We start from the raw sequence: 16,664 nt of genomic DNA on the forward strand, positions 1-16,664 counted from the left end.
GCAGATGGGAAAGTCTGATTTCTTATATCTGGTATACTTTAACTTGAACCTCCAAATATACCTTTACAGTGAGCTAATCAGTTTCATAGCTGTGTTATTCATTTGAGTGTTATCTCAATTTTCTAAGTATTTTGGTGAAAAAACCCTCCAAAACTTAACAGGAAACATCTAAGGACATTTGGTGGTTGCTTAAGTGCTAACTGGTTACTTTGTACACTTTTTGTCTCTTTATCCTAATGACACACAGGTAATATTAATACCCTTCTTATACCAAAATGCTTATGAAAAGCATTCATTAAAACTTTCTCTTACCCAGTTCTCTATTGGACTTTCTTTTGCTCTTAAGATTTTGCTCAATTTTATAAATATCATCATATAGAACAGTATGTTATGCTTTTAAAACCATTTTATTTCCTAAGGAAAGTAAGCATGGTTATATCAGGTATAAAAACTTCAGTGCTCATCCTGGTGAGGTGGTGAGGAAGATTTGGAAATATTGGTGTTAGTTCGAGAAAACACCTTTGACAGAGCTGAAGATACCTTTGCCAGCATTTTAGATCCTTGTTTGGAAATACTAGGCTTGAGATTTTCTGTGGATAAAGCAAAAAAGTAATATGGGTATTTATTAGACATTCTAATTGAGAGAAGGTATATTACAGAATTGATGATTTAGAATTCAGAAAAAGATATTTATGCAATACTTTATGGGATTTAAAAACAACAACAATAACAACAAAAACCAGGGGTGCCTGGGTGGCTCAGTGGGTTAAGCCTCTGCTTTTGGCTCAGGTCATGATCTCAGGGTCCTAGGATCGAGTCCCGCATCAGACTCCCTGCCAAGCAGAGAGCCAGCTTCCTCCTCTCTCTCTCTCTGCCTACTTGTGATCTCTGTCAAATAAGTAAATAAAATCTTAAACAAACAAACAAACAAACAAAAAACATTCACAAAGATTCTTTCGATTTGGCCCTGCTAATATCTTCCAGGGAAATAGGAAGGAAATAGGAAATTCTCCTTTTTTGAATACTGAATCTTGGCAAGGTTAAATACCTAGCATAAGGTCATACGAGTGGAAAATGGCTACACTGGGAATAGGATCCAGCTTCTGACTCTATATAGCATAGTTACACCTTCTGTATTTTGATGCTTCTTTAGTCAGGTATGCAAAGAATGTCTTTCTTTATCTAGCAGAACATTCTTAGAAAATGCCTGATGAGCTAAACTTACATGAGAAAGTAACTTTCAACTCTATGCAGTAAGAGTATCCATTTCAGAGTGCTTATGTGCAAGTACAAGTGCATTAAAATTGGTATAATTTCTCACCTCCTTTGGGTGAATTTTCAGTTAGCTAACTTTAAGTAATTTTTTGTTATGTGAGGTAACACTGTATAGATAATAAAATATTTTTCATTTAGATTCATTTTTCTACATGACTTATTCAACACATGGGGCCTTAAAGAATATAATATTTTAATTATCACAAAATGAGATTTTTACATATAGACATGTAAAGACAAAAGTGAACATTTATGTACTTTTTTGAAACTTTATGACGGGGCATAAAAACACACATGACAGTAAAACCAATATTTTCTTAATTCTAATGCATGCCAAAGTTCATGACTGTACCTCTTGCAGTTACTTAGAGATGTCTTTTTTGCAAGATAATATTCTATGATTAAAGCTAAGATAGCTTATAGTAAATTTCACTATGAAGAACAAAAAAGCATATTTAGGTTTTTAACTACATAGTTATTAATTATAATAATATTAATATTATATATAACATACTTAATATAATATACAAATTATATACATAATATACAATAATAATAATAATAATATAACTATTATTTTAAAAAATAACCTAAGAATTTAAAAGGAAACAGCCAAAATCTGCAGTGGATAAGACACAAAAGCACGGATGAAAGAGAAAGATGTACATTCTGAAAAAGTAAGATAAATTTTTTATTGATATGATTGAGACATTGTTGCAAGACTTTTGAAACTCTCATTGGAGAAGTTAAGGAGCTTCCATTCTTAAAAATTGTGTTCTTATTAAAAATTCAGATTCCTGGGCACCATTACTCAGAGATAGTAACTTGGGAAGTCTAAGAGAAGGCCCAGGAATCTGCACTGTTAAAAAATACACTGGATGATTCTAATGCAAAGCAGTTCCTGGAAACACATTGAGGATACTGCCTCAAATATGCATCCATTCTAGATTCCTTGTACCTTATTCAAGACCAATGGTGGCTAGTATCATAAGTTAATAACATACATGAAGCTCATCCCTATAGAGAGTAGTGAACCCTGAGTTCTTTTTGTAGCAAAACTATAGACTATCTTTGATTATTACCCAACATGGGGCTCATTCTGGGAAGCAGTGGCAACAATATAGAACCACATTATGGAGGCAAGCAAAAATGGAGGAACAAAGTCAGAAGATCTGTTTTGGGCCTTAAAAACTCTCCATTTGTTGACTGTGTAAACTCAGGTGATTATTACCTCCATTTTCTGTTTTGTAAATTAGGGATTTATGATTGACAGAGGGAGAGTAGTATGGTATAGGGGATATATAGACAAGTTTAGTTTTGTCTACAAAACATTTCACAAAGCTTTGAATGATCTGATAAAATTTAAAAGTTGGGAATTTTCACATAAAATTTTCATCTCCAGCTTCTTTAGAAAAAGGCTCAGACTTGAACTGGAAAAGCAAGCAACAACCCAGGATGTCAGTGATTGGATTATCATCTCCTCCTTTAGATGGGACACCCCATCTCCAGTGGATCCACACCCCTGCTCAACCTATTCCTCTTGTTTGTAGTAACTGTCTGGCTCCTGTGGTATTTGAGTGTATAAATTATCATCATATTTAATGTGCTTAAGCTTTGAAGTTGGGCAGTTCTGTGTTTGAATCCCAGCTCTGCAGCTTATTAGCTATGAGGTGATCTTGAGTAACCTACTCTTGCTTTCCTCTTCAATGACTCTCACTTTCCTCTTTAATAAAATGGAGATAACTGGTACCTAATAAATGTTAGCTCCATTATTTGTTATGTGGTTTGAGGTTAAAGTAAAAGAACTACATAATAAACATAATAAACTGAAAATGACTATACACACATACATATACATAGTTAAGTATATTATTTCAGTCTCATTACTCAATCTCAGGTGTCAGTACTAGAAGGGAGAAATCAGTCATTCCAGGAGGAATGCTAAAGTATGGCAAATTTTGTACCTGGAATGAATTCTTTTGAGGAACATGCACTCTCAGTATTATTCTTGTTTCCTTCAAAGATGGTGATAAACTGCCAAGACAAAGCAAATTATGTAGTTAGTGTGTTTTGGACACTACACACTAGAGATACCTAGAAACCCCCAAAAGATGTAGTACAACCACTGCATAAATAGCATCTATGTTCTGAAGCCCTAGAATTATTCTCTGAGTCTTAGGCTCATAATTTTTGCCAATTAGGGCACCTAGGATTGACCCTTGTCATAGATGTGGGCCTTAGCCACCATTAACTGATGACCAGGCATCTTACATCACAAAAAAATACCGGCTCTGTCTGCCCCCTCACTCTTTTGGGTGGATTGAAATAAACAACGAATTATATATTCTTTTCTAATGCGAGAGATAATGGTAAGTGGGGAAGGAAAATGGATGTTCACTGTGTAACTCCAGTTCCCTGTTATGGAAATCTTAGGCATTTTGGGGTCTGGAGCAATGAAGTGGCTATGGGGACCTAGTCAGTTAAGGAACATGGCTCAGATACTAGTTTTACTCTGTAGGTCTAGATCACTTCTTTGAATATAGCAGCAGCAATCTTCTCAGAAATGTATAAAATAAACTGAGGTATGTTGCTGGGCTTCCCTGTAAATATTTTATAATACTAGTTATTAAATAAGGAAATCAATGAAGAGAAATGAATAAAGGCCTAAATAAAGAAACATAAAATATGTGATACATAGATTATGTAAAGATCATCAGATATTATAAAGATTTTATTTATTTATTTGACAGAGGGACACAGTGAGAGAGGGAATAGAAGCAGGGGGAGTGGGAGAGGGAGAAGCAGGCTTCCCGCTGAGCAGGGAGCCTGATGTGAGGCTCAATCCCAGGTCTCTGGGATCATGACCTGAGCTGAAGGTAGACACTTAACAACTGAGCTACCAAGGTACCCCAAGACCATCAGATATTATAAGAGTTTTATCAGAGTTCCTTCATGAGGACTTGATGCAACTTATTTATTAATATATTTCTGGATAGCTGAGGAATGAAGTGGAGCTGAGACTATGTAAAGCACTGATTCTCAGTATTGGCTTACAATAGTTACATGTGGATTTTTTTTTTTTTTAAATATGAATCCCTGGGTCCCACATCTCCAATTGAACTTAAATTTCTGAGGATGAGGCATATATTGATATCTTTAAAAAAAATGTCTGCATGTGTGAGACTGACTTGAGAATCCTTAATCTAAAAGCAGAGGGCAGATGCCACCAAGTGTCTCAGATGAGTAAGTAATGTAAGTTCTGGTGGAAACATGAATCTTTGCACTAGGTTTAAGAGTATATGCCATTTCTTGATGGAACACTGTTATTATCATTGCTTTAAGTTTCTGAAAATTCTAAAATCTTGGCTGCATTGCACTTGGCATCTCATATCCTTTCCCTTAGAAGTTGTAGACATTGTCTTATTTCTTTACATGTTATGTAATTTTGGATTCTATCTTGGGCATTTAAAATAATTTATGAGATTCCAAGAACTCTTAGTATCCTCTGGAGATGGTTGAGTTTTTTTGTCTGTTTTTTTTTTTGTTGTTGTTGTTTGTTTTTGTTTTTGTTTTTTGCTTAACTAGGTAGCTAACCTGCTTAGATTCAGACCACATATCCTACCCTGCCTTCTATGGCAGTGCTTCCAATGTAAATTCAATTTCCAAAGCCTTGGCAGTATTTTTTTTTAAATCTCTGTGTATGCACCACTATTAAAGCTATAGTTCAAGTTCTCAAAGACTTTTGTTTATACAAGCTCATGTCAGTTCCATACATGCACAGCTCAGGAGAGATTTTTCAGCAGATTTTTAGGGACTCCTTTTTTGATGATCCTTCTAATTTTTTTTTTTTTTAAATATCTCTAACACTCATAAGTCCCCTTTTCTGTTTCTATGGCTAAATGCTGTGGCTACCCTCCCTGTGTGCTATCTCACACATCCCATAACTGTATCCCTGTCTAGGGTGAAATGACAAAAGACAGCAGAGAAAAAAGTAGATTTCCTTCTAATATTCTTCAGGTTACTGGAGACTTTTCCTATTCTGGTCAGAAGGAAGGATTTTCTGTGAGCTTTAAGTGCCTCAGCAGCCTCTGCTGCCATTGCTCTGTAGCTTCATGTCTGAAACTTGCCTTGAGGCAGAACCAAGCAGGAAAAGTGCGAAAAAAGTGAGTTTCTTCTACTTCACAGTCCACAGGAACTTGTTCCTAATTTTCATCGGAGAGCAATGTTTTCTCCTGAAGATTTATTCTGCCTATTCTTTCTAAGTAATTCCAGGATTTGAACTTCTCTGGATCTAACTAAACTAGGAGATAGGTGGGCAGGGGACAGCAGGAAACTCATAATGGTATTGGTGATTCTTTGAGTTTTTACTTCCTTCCTCAAACTCCAGCTATTATTATTTCAGCATCCTCAGTAGTTGTCCAGCGTTTTTAGTTGTAAAACGAGAGAGATGAGGTAAAATGTGCTTACTCCATCTTACTTTGAACGGGGTTGGATATACCAATTTCAACCATGTTTCACCATGGAAAAAGCTGCAAGTGAGAGAGGAAAGGCAAAGAGCCAAAAGGGTCCAGCTTAATCAGGGATTCAGCCTGGCACAAGGACCAGTCTGTAATCAGCTTGTCAGTTCAGAGATTCTCTCTCTGTTATTTCCAAATGATTTTACTTGGAAAATATGGTCTAAATGAAGCCCGAGGTTGTCAAATAGATGTTTATATTCATAAATGAGCATTAGGTTGAATGAGGAACTAGCCTAGCATCTTCAGGAATTGGCATGAGTAAGAATTTTAAGATTTGGTTCTGAACACTACTCTATTGGAAATTTCTAAAAAGGGTTAAGGAAGAGGAAATTTCCTGAGTTTATGGTGGAGAGTAGCTGGGCCTTTTGGAAAGCTGCCTTTAAACAATCATTCTTTAGGAACACAGAAAAATAGATGGAATCTGTACGAATTTTCTGCAAGCCCATTTCCTCTGTTTTTGAAGCTTCTATTCCCTCCCTGCTTCCTCCAAGTTCCTCACTTGGAGGAGTCTACCTGCCCTAAACAGGATGGAGTGACTCTCTGTAGGGTTTTCTTCAGAGACTACAGTAACAGAGTTTAGGAACAGAATTGCACATAGGTGCTAGGGAAGAACAGTGGCCTATTCTGTGCACATATGCAAGGAATAATTTAATTGTAAAGTGAGAATTTTGATTAGGGGATTTTTCCAGTACCATGCACGGGTCTCAGCCAGAGGGAGATACCTGAGCAGGAAGAAACTGTGCATAGGGGTACTCTTCCTGATGTTCCTCAGATCGTACCACCCAAGCCCAGATTTGATGTTGAAAATTGAGCTATATTCAACTGGACCCCATGTATACCATTTATAGTTTATTGAAAAATATTTACCTTGACACTGTTCGAACTCTCTGGTGTTTGCTCTTGAGAAGTTCCTGTTGGGAAGGGGGAAAAAAAAAGGAAAAATGTTTTTTTTTTTTTGGGGGGGGGCATGAATAGTACTGAGACAAACCTGGTCTTATTATTTTTCACCAGAAAGTTCTAGAATTTAGGCAGGTAGAAAAAATTACTACTACTTTCAGTGTATAGACAGTGAGAATAACATAGAAATAGGTAAGATCCCTGGAATTATGGGGCATGTCTAGATCTTCCTTTCGGAATTATGAAAGATGAAATATGATTTGGTAGGAGAGGCAGACTCCATAAGTTCAGAGCCACATATTCATGCACAACTACTCAATTTCTATAGGCTCATTTGTTTACATGTAAAATGAGAGATTACCTCATAGATGATTCCAAGGGGCCTTGCAGCTCTAATGGTCTACATAGCTAATTAAAAGCAGATAATTGGCACTAACAGGAAAATGCTGGTCTTATGAAATAATTTGAGTGAGAACCAGGAGAATTTTGAAGCAATACAAAGAGGAAATCTGGAGGAATTGCTACAGAACCAAAAATTGCCCAAGTTCCAGGAGAGGTTAATTAGCCTGTAAAACAAATTTAGACTAAGGAGTTAGAAATGATGAGAAAATTTTTACAACAACGGTCTACTGGGGAGGCAGAAAATCTGAGTCTGTGTCTTAGGTTCATTTCTTAGAGCTGTATGAACATTGGCAAGTTGAATCTAACTTATTTGACTCTGTTTCCTCTTTATGTAGAATGTGAATGAGACTGTCTTCCCTGGCTGTCTCAAAAAAGGATGCAATGAGATATCTTATATAAAAATATTGTGCATTGGGTTGCCTGGGTGGCTCAGTGGGTTAAAGCCTCTGCCTTCAGCTAAGGTCATGGTCTCAGGGTCCTGGGATCGAGCCCCACATCGGGCTCTCTGCTCCGCGGGGAGCCTGCTTCCTCCTCTCTCTTTGCCTGTCTCTCTGCCTACTTGTGATCTCTGTCAAATAAATAAATAAAATCTTTAAAAAAATATATTGTGCATTTTATAGAAATGTAATCATCAGGGGCCAATATATGGTCATTCTCCGCATTATCCTTCGGATCAATGTAGGTTTTGGGGAAAAAAATTTGTAGTAGAACATCAATTAACTCCGATATGAGAGGGACTGATGATTGCACTTATCTGACAATATTGATAAAATTTTATTGTTGGTTGATAATCTTTTTAAACTGCCTGACTCTATATTGCACATAATTGAACTAACTGACTTTTGCTTTTAAATGACTAAGGGTATTGGGTTTACTTCCAGGGCTGTCATTCCAAATGCTAGGTTTTTAAGTTTCTAGGAGAAATGACTATCAACTTCCCAGGATATACTAGGAATTTGTTTTGATGAAAAGTCAAAGAAAAAAACCCTGATATTTGAGGGTCTCAGGTATTCAGATTTATTTTATTGTATATCTAAATGAAACAAAGAATCTAATTTTCTAGTCCTAATCTCTCCATTAAACTCCAATCTTAACTATCCTATTTCTTATGTGATACCTCAACTTGAATATCTAATGGGTACCTCAAGCTCAGCATAACCAAAACAGAATTCTTTTTTTTTTTTCTTAAAGATTTTATTTATTTATTTGACAGAGAGAAAGAGCACAAGTAGCAGAGAGGCAGGCAGAGAGGAAGGAAGCAGGCTCCCCGCTGAGCAGAGCACCGATGTGGGGCTCGATCCCAGGACCCCAGGATCATGACCGGAGCCAAAGGCAGTCGCCTAACTGACTGAGCCACCCAGGTGCCCCCCAAAACAGAATTCTTGTGCCTCTCATTCATTAGTCCCATTGTCCCTCCTATTTTACTAAATGCTCCTTCTATTATATTGCCTATTTTAGGTTCTTGGGAATACAGCTGTAATCTTCATGGACCTCACATTCTAGAAGGAGAGAGTGAAAAAACAATTAATGTTCTGTCAGATAATTATAAGTGCCAGTGAGAAAAATAAGCACAGATGCAGAATAGTTAGTACCATGGTGGGAATGAGGCCACAGTGTCAGAGTATGGTCAAAGAAGACATCACTGAGAAGGTGAAATTTGAGCAAAGACCTGAAGGTGAGGGATTAGCAATGTAGATGTAGGGGGAGGACACCTTACACAAGGATCCACAAAAGCAAAGGCCCTCAATACCTGGAATGTTTAAGGAAAGCAAGGCCCATGAGGCTGGAGCAGAGAGCCAGAAAGAGACAGAGATTGAGGAAGTTAGGTAAGGTTGGGGAGGTGACGTCCAGATGAGGTAGGGTTCTGCAAGCTATCGTGGTTTCTTTCACTTTTGTCCCAGATGAGATGGGGAACACCTATCAATAGCTGGAATTATCTTGTTTATGTGGTTACTCTTTGATGCCCACCCCAGGTTACAGTGTAAATTCTATGAGATTAAGGACTGTGTTAGTGTTGTGGGATTCTCGAACACAAAGGAGATACTCACTAAGTATTTAAATGAATGAATGAATGAATGAATAAGGATTGAACTGGGCAAGTGAAATATTACTGAAGGATGTAAAAATTAAGCATGATCATTGCACAAAATTGGAAAAGAAAACAATAACAACAATACTCCTTTTATGGTCAGGATACTTAGGATCCAGAGTTGGCTCTGCCTCAGACTCAGAGTAACCTTGGCAGAACTGCTTCATCATTCTTAGCTTGTGTTTCCTCACGAAAACATGAAGGGATTTGTATAGAATGATTCCATACTACCGGTACGATTAGTGATTATTGTGACATCTTCTGATTATGGTGTGTTTATGGGATTCTGGCATATTTATTGCTATTCTAGGAATCATCTTAATTAAAACAATTTCACTTCCAAGTTGAGACAATTTGTTTTTAAAGTAATTCCTTGAGTGGGCTGTGTGTCTGAAATAGCCAAATGTGTGGTTTGAGTTTTAAAGCCACTTTACAATCAACATGACACTCTACCTCTTATACATATGGTCATTGTTGGAACCACACTGATCCTCTGAGGTTTCAAAAAATAGAGAATCAAAAAGTTCTTAAATATTCTAAGGAGTAGGTACTATTTTAAAAATACCGAAGTCTATACTAGTCAGATATTAATGTGAGCAAACAACTTTAGGTCTAAAAACTCCCTTACCCCCACACACTTTTTGTACATTTTGGTAGGACTAAGCACAAAGGAAGGATAAGAAATCATTAAATCCTAGTATAATGGATTCTGGCTCAGATAAAAGCTATTGTATGGTGCATCCTTATTTTATGAATATTTTTCACAGGAGCATAGTAAATGTGAATTCATAACATCACACCATTTTCTTGATCAAAATTATTAATAAAATCTTGATAATAATTCAGCAAAGGCAAACTAGTTGGTTCATTTTAACACCTGAGTGATGTAGTAGTGGATTATTTTCCAAAAAATAGGTAAATTCCCAGGAAAAAAAATTATCAACCTCAGGTCTGATAACTAAAAATATCATCAAAGCAGTAAACAAACAAAAAGCAATAGCTGAAAAATTCATTAAAGCAGTAAAGCAGTCTTTTGAATGCTTTCTAATTTAAGAAAAATAATAAATCTAACCTTGTAATAATTTGTCACTTGAATCTGAGGTAAAATCTTCAGTCTCACTAAAACAAAAGAAAGAGCACATTTCATTTTCTGTGTATTTATTGACTAAAGAAATTACTGGTTAAGCAAAAGAACAATTATTATTATTAACAATTATTATTTGTATGGAAGTAAACCTGGAATAATTTATCACTCAGTTCCAAAATCAAATGAAAATTATTTCTAAATTGACTTTTCACTTTTAATTTTGGTTAAATATACATAACATAAAATTTGCCACCTTAACCATTTTTAAGTTCTGTACTTGAGGACATTCTCTTTGTTGTGCAACCATCACCACTATCCTCCAGAATTTTTCATCTTCCCCAACTGAGGGTAACTCCACATTATCCACCCCCCTGTTCCCACGTTTTACTTTTTGCTTCCATGATTTGACTAACTGAGTTATCTCATATAAGTGGAATCATGTAGTATTTGTCCTTTTGGAACTGGCTTATTTAGTATAATGTCTTCAAGGTTCCCACGAGAAGCATGTGTCACAATTTCCTTTTTAAGGCTTAATAATATTCTACGGAATGTATATATTACATTTTGCTTAACCATTCTCTTGAATGGCTTGAATTACTTCCAGGATATAGCGGTTGTTAATAATGCTGCTTATGAATATGAGTGTATGAATATCTGAGTGACTGTTTTCAAATCTTTTGGGTATATATCCAGAAGTGTAATTGCTAGATCATATGGTAACTCTATTTTTTGATAAACTGTCATATTGTTTCCCATGGCAACTGCACCATTTTAAATACCCAACAGCAATGTACAAGGATTGCATTTCTTCACTTTCTTGCCAACATTTGTTATTTTCTGTTTCTGGTTGGTTTTGTTTTCTATTTTGATAACAGCTATTCTGATGGGTGTGAAATAACATCTTATTGTGGTTTTGATTTGCACTTCCCTAATGATTAGTTATATTGAGTATCTTTTCATGTACTTCTTGCCCATTTATATATCTTCTTTGAAGAAATACCTATTCAAGTCCTTTACTCAATTTTTAATCAGTTTTTTGGATTATTTTGTTGTTACTGAGTTATAAGAGTTATTTATATATTCTGGGTAGTAATCCCTTATAGATATATGATTTGCAAGTATTTTCTCCCATTCTTTTCACTCTGTCCTTTGAAGCTAAGTGGCCTTGGCATGTTTATCAAAAAACATTTGGCCACATATGGGAGATTTATTTATAGGCCTTTTATTTTATTTATTTTTTTTTTTTTATATATCTGTCTTTATGTCTGTACCACAGTGTTTTCATTACCATATCTTTGCAGTAAGTTTTAAAATCAGTAAGTCTAACTTTGTTCTTCCTTGTCAATGTTGTTTTGGTTATTAGGAGTCCCTTGAAAAACTATAGATTTTAGAATAAATTTTTTGTATTTCTGTAAAAAATGCTATCAAATGTAATTCTTATAAAAATGCTAATCTGTAGAATTCTTTGTGTAATTATTGACATCTTAACAATAGTAAATCTTCTAATTCATGAATTTTTTAAGTGCTTTTTAAATTTTTAAAATTTGAGTATAGTTGATATGCAATGTTACACTAGTTTCAGGTGTGCAACCTAGTGATTTGACAAGTTTATGCATTATGCTGTGTTTACCACAAGTGTAACTACCATCTGACCCCATACAATGCTATTGATTATATTCCTTATGCTGTACCTTTTATTTCTGTGACAGTCATTCCATAACTGAAAGTGTGTATTTCCCACTTATCTTTACTTCCTTCTCCTTTGGCAAGGATCAGTTTGTTCTCTGTATTATATTTATAGGTCTGATTCTGCTTTTTGTTCATTCATTTTTTTTAAGATTCCACTTATGAGTAAAATCATATGGTATTTTTTCTTTCTCAGTCTTACTTCATGAAACATAATTTTTCCATTAATTTTTGTCTCCTTCAATTTCCTTCAGGTATGTTGTGTAGTTTTTAGTTTTCCATTTTGGATTCTTTGTTGTCATTGTATAGAAATGCAATTGATTTTTCTGTGTTGATTTTGTATCCAACAACTTCGATGAATTCATTTATTCTAAAGTTTTTGTGTCTTTTTTGTGTGGCATCTTTAGGGATTTTCTACATATAAGATAATGTTATCTGTGAATAGAGGACATTATACTTCTTATCTTACAATTTAGGTGCCTTTTATTTTTGTTTAACTGCTCTGACCAGGACTTCGACCACGTTAAATAGAAGTGGTAAGAGTGGGAAATTATTTCTGATCTTGAAAAATCCTATAGGCTTTCACTCTGAGTTGTGTTTTCCATATATGGCTTTTATTATTTTGAGGTAATTTCTATTTTTAGTTTGTTGAGTTTTATTATTTTGAAAAGATGTTGAGTGTTGTTAAATGGCTTTTCTGCATTAATTTAGATGAGAATGTGTGTGTTTTCTTCATCTTGTTAATATGTTGTATTATATTTTTTTATATATTGAACCTCCCTTGTACTCCTGGGATAATCCCACCTGAGTCATGGAGTAAAATATTTTAATGGGCTGTTGAATTCTGTTTGTCAGTAATTTGCTGAAGATTTTTCCATCAATATTCATCAGGGATATTAATCTGAAGTTTACTTGCAGTGCCTTTTTCTAGCTTTTGGTATCAAAGTAATTTTGGCTCATGAGTTTGGAGATATTCCATCCTATCCAGTTTTTTTTTTTTTTTTGAAAGAGTTTGAGCAGGATTCATGGTAATTCTCCCTTAAATGTTTGCTGGAATTCACCAGTGAAACCATCTGGTCCTGAAATTTTCTTTGTTAGGTGTTTGATTACTGACTTAGTCTCCTTACCAGTTATAAGTCTGCTCAGATTTTCTATTTTTTTCATAATTCAATTTCATAATAGCCATGTGTTTCTGGGAATTTATCCATTTCATCTGAGTTATCCAAATTGTTGACATATAACTGTTCATAGTACTTTCTTCTAATCCTTTCATTTCTGTAAAATCTGTTGTGATGTTTCTGTTTCTCATTTATAGTTTTAGTTTTTTGAATCTTCTCTTTTTTCCTTAGACAATCTTACAATAATTTTGTCAATTTTGCTGGTCTTTTTGAAGAACCAACTCTATGTTTCATTGGTTTTATCTATTATTTTTCTATTTTGAATATTTTTTATCTCTGCTTGTTATTATTTCCTTCCTTATACTAGTTTTGAGTTTGTTTTTCTTCTTTTAGTTATTTAAGGTATGAAGGTAAGTTGTTGTTATAAGAACTTTTTTTTTTAAAGATTTTGTTTATTCATTTGACAGACAGAGATCACAAGTAGGCAGAGAGGCAGACAGAGAGAGAGGGAAGGAGGTTCCCCACTGAGCAGAGAGCCCGATATGGGGCTGGATTCCAGGACCCTGAGATCATGACCTAAGTCAAATGCAGAGGCTTTAACCCACTGAGCCACCCAGAGGCCCCCAAGATCTTTATTAAGAATTTACAGCTATAAATTTCCCTCTTAGTACTACTTTCACTGCACCCCATAAGTTTAAGTATATTTTCATTTTCATTTGTCTCAGATATTTTCTGATTTCCTCTGTGATTTGTTCTTTGATCCATTGGTTGTTTAAGAATACATTACTTTTTACATATCTGTGAATTTTTTTCAGTTTTTCTTCTGGAAAATATGTTGTATTATATATTCAAATTTTATTCCATTGTGATTGGAAAGGATGCTATGTATGAATTTAATATTTTAGAATTTTTGAACCCTTGTTTTATGATCTACATATGGTCTCTCCTGGAGAATGTTCCATGTACACTTGAGAAAAATATTCTGCTGTTGTTGGGTGGAGTGTGTTCTGTATAGGTTTGTTAGTTCCAGTTGATCTATCATCTTGTTGAAGTCCTCCAGACATTCCATCTTGTTATTCTGTCTACTACTGAAAGTAGTTTATTGAAGACCTCTCTTACTGTTGGAGAGCTAGAGCTGTCTGTTTCTCTCTTCAACTTTGTTGGTGTTTGCTTCATATATTTTGGAGCTTTCAAGTTTGTTCCATATGTGTTTATAATTGTTACATCTTCTTGGTGAATGAACCCTTTTGTCATTATAATAATATTCTTTGTCTCTTGTTTTTTACTCAGAGTCTCTTTTCCTTGATATTAGTATAGCTAACTCTGTTCTCTTTTGGTTTCTGTTTGCATAGGGTATCTTTTCCTATCCTTTCACTTTCCACCTATGTGTGTCTTTCTAGCTAGAGTGAGTCTCTTAAAGACAGTATATACAGATCTTTGAATTATAATGGGGTCACATCCTGATAAACCCATTATAAATAGTCTGTTCTTGGTCTTTTTTTTGTTGTTTGCTGGTTGCTTTTTGTTGGTTTTTTATTTTCATTTTATTGCTTATTTTAAAAATCATTTTATTTTATTTCATCATGGTAAGTGTACTCTTTAATCACCATCTCATATTTCTCACATTCCCACAGTCACCTCTCATCTGATAATCATCAGTTTTTATGCTCTATAGTTAAGAGTCTGTTTCTTGGTTTTTCTCTCTTTCTTTTTTCCCCACCTTTGGTCATTTATTTCTTAAATTCCAGATATGAGTAAGATAATCTGATATTTGTCTTTTTCTGGCTGACTTATTTCACTCAACATTATACTCTCTAACACTACTCATGTTATTGCATGAATCTTTCTTTTTCTTTTTTCTTTCTTTTCTCTCTCTCTCTCTCTCTTTCTTTTTTCTTTTTCTTTTTCTTTTTTTTAAAGTAAGCTCTAGGACCAACATGAGGCTCAAACTCATGAACCTGAGATCAAGAGTTTCATGCTCTAATGATTGAGCAAGGCAGGTGCCCCTGTTCATGTTACTGTAAATGGCAGGATTACTTTTAATTTTTATGTCTGAATAATATTCCACTGGATGTGTGTGTGTGTGAGGGAGAGAGAGAGAGAGAGAGAGAGAGAGAGAGAGAGATCTCGATATCTCACCTCTTTTTTATCCATCCATTTATTGGTGGACACTTGGTGTGCTTCCACAGTTTGGCTACTATAAATAATGCTGCAATAAATATACGGGTGCATGTATCCCTTTGAATTAGTGTCTTTGTATTTTTGGGGTAAATACCCAGTAATTCAATTCCTGCATTGTAGAGTGGTTTTATTTTAATTTTTGATTAACCTACAAAAAGTTTTCCACAATGGCTACACCAGTTTGCCTTCCCACCAACAGTGCAAGAGAGTTCCTTTTTTCCCACATCCTTGCCAGCACTTGTTTCTTGTATTCTTTTTTTTTTTTTTTTGCCATTCTAACAGCTATGAGGTGATATTCTCATTGAGGTTTTGATTTTCCTCTCTCTGATGATAAGTAATGTTGAGCATCTTACATGTGTCTGTTGGCCATCTGTATGTGTTCTTTGGAGAATATCTGTTCATGTCTTCTGCCCATTTTTAATTGAATTTTTGTGTTTTGGGTATTGGGTTGTATCAGTTCTTTATATATTTTGCATACTAACCCTTTAAGATATGTCATTTGCAAATATCTTCTCTCATTCAGTAGGTTGCCTTTTAGTTTTGTTGGTTCTTTCCTTGGCTATGCAGAAACTTTATTTTTATGTAGTCCCAGTAGTTTATTTTTGCTTTTATCACCCCTTGCCTCAAAAGAACATATCTAGAAAAATATTGCTATGGCTGATGTCAGAAAGATTACTGTCTGTGCTCTCTTGAAGGATTTTTGTGGTTTCAGGTCTTTAATCCACTTTGAGTTTATTTTTGTGTATGATGAAAGTAAGTGGTTCATCCAGTTTGTTTGTTTCTTTCTTTCTTTCTTTTTTTCTTTTTTCTTTCCTCAGCTGTACAGTTTCCCCAGCACCATTTTTGAAGACACTGTCTTTTTTCCCATTGGATATTCATTCCTCCTTTGTTAAGGATAAATTGATTGTATAATTGTGGATTTATTTTGGGGTTTTCTGCTCTATCCCATTGATGTATGTGTATATTTTTATGCCAGTAACATACTGTTTTAATTACCACCATTTTGTAATATAACTTGAAATTTGGAATTGTGATATCTCCAGTTTTTTTTTAAGATTACTTTGGCCATTTTAGATCTTTTGTGGTGCCATACAGATTTTAAGATTGTTTGTTCTAGTTCCGTTGAAAAAATGCTGTTGGTATTTTGATAGGGATTGTATTAAATTTGTAGATTGCTTTGGGTAGTATAGATAATTTAACGTTTGTTCTTTCAACCCACAATCATAGAATGTTTTTCCATTTCTTTGCTTTATTTTGAATTTCTTTCATCAGTATTTCATAGTATTCAGAGTACAGGTCTTTCACCTCTTTGGGTAAATTTATTCCTAGATATAGTATTGTTTTTGAGGCAGTTATAAATTGGATTGTTTTCTTTCTTTTCTTTTTAAAAAATATTTTATTTATTCATTTGA

The 16,664-nt window shown here is 34.7% G+C and overlaps 1 protein-coding gene across 2 annotated transcripts in view; it reads right to left on the reverse strand.

Moving 5' to 3' along the window:
* Positions 1 to 206: 206 nt before the first annotated feature.
* The window catches only part of FSIP2 (fibrous sheath interacting protein 2), a 91,361-nt gene continuing 74,903 nt past the window's right edge, over positions 207 to 16,664 (reverse strand). The window contains exons 20-23 of one of the 2 annotated variants that reach the window (XM_013059039.2): positions 10,253 to 10,299; positions 6,660 to 6,703; positions 3,240 to 3,309; positions 207 to 590 (exon numbers count right to left, since the gene is read on the reverse strand). In XM_013059039.2, the coding sequence (XP_012914493.1) occupies positions 454 to 590; positions 3,240 to 3,309; positions 6,660 to 6,703; positions 10,253 to 10,299 (298 nt within the window). In that variant the 3' untranslated portion in view covers positions 207 to 453. Of the gene's footprint in view, positions 591 to 3,239; positions 3,310 to 6,659; positions 6,704 to 8,457; positions 8,591 to 10,252; positions 10,300 to 16,664 lie in introns of those variants that run through there. The other variant, XM_004757846.3, reaches the window with a different exon arrangement.

The sequence above is a fragment of the Mustela putorius genome, unplaced genomic scaffold (genome assembly GCF_011764305.1).
Source record: "Mustela putorius furo isolate JIRA1106 unplaced genomic scaffold, ASM1176430v1.1 tig00003867_pilon_pilon_pilon, whole genome shotgun sequence".
NCBI classification, from domain to species: Eukaryota; Metazoa; Chordata; class Mammalia; order Carnivora; family Mustelidae; genus Mustela; species Mustela putorius.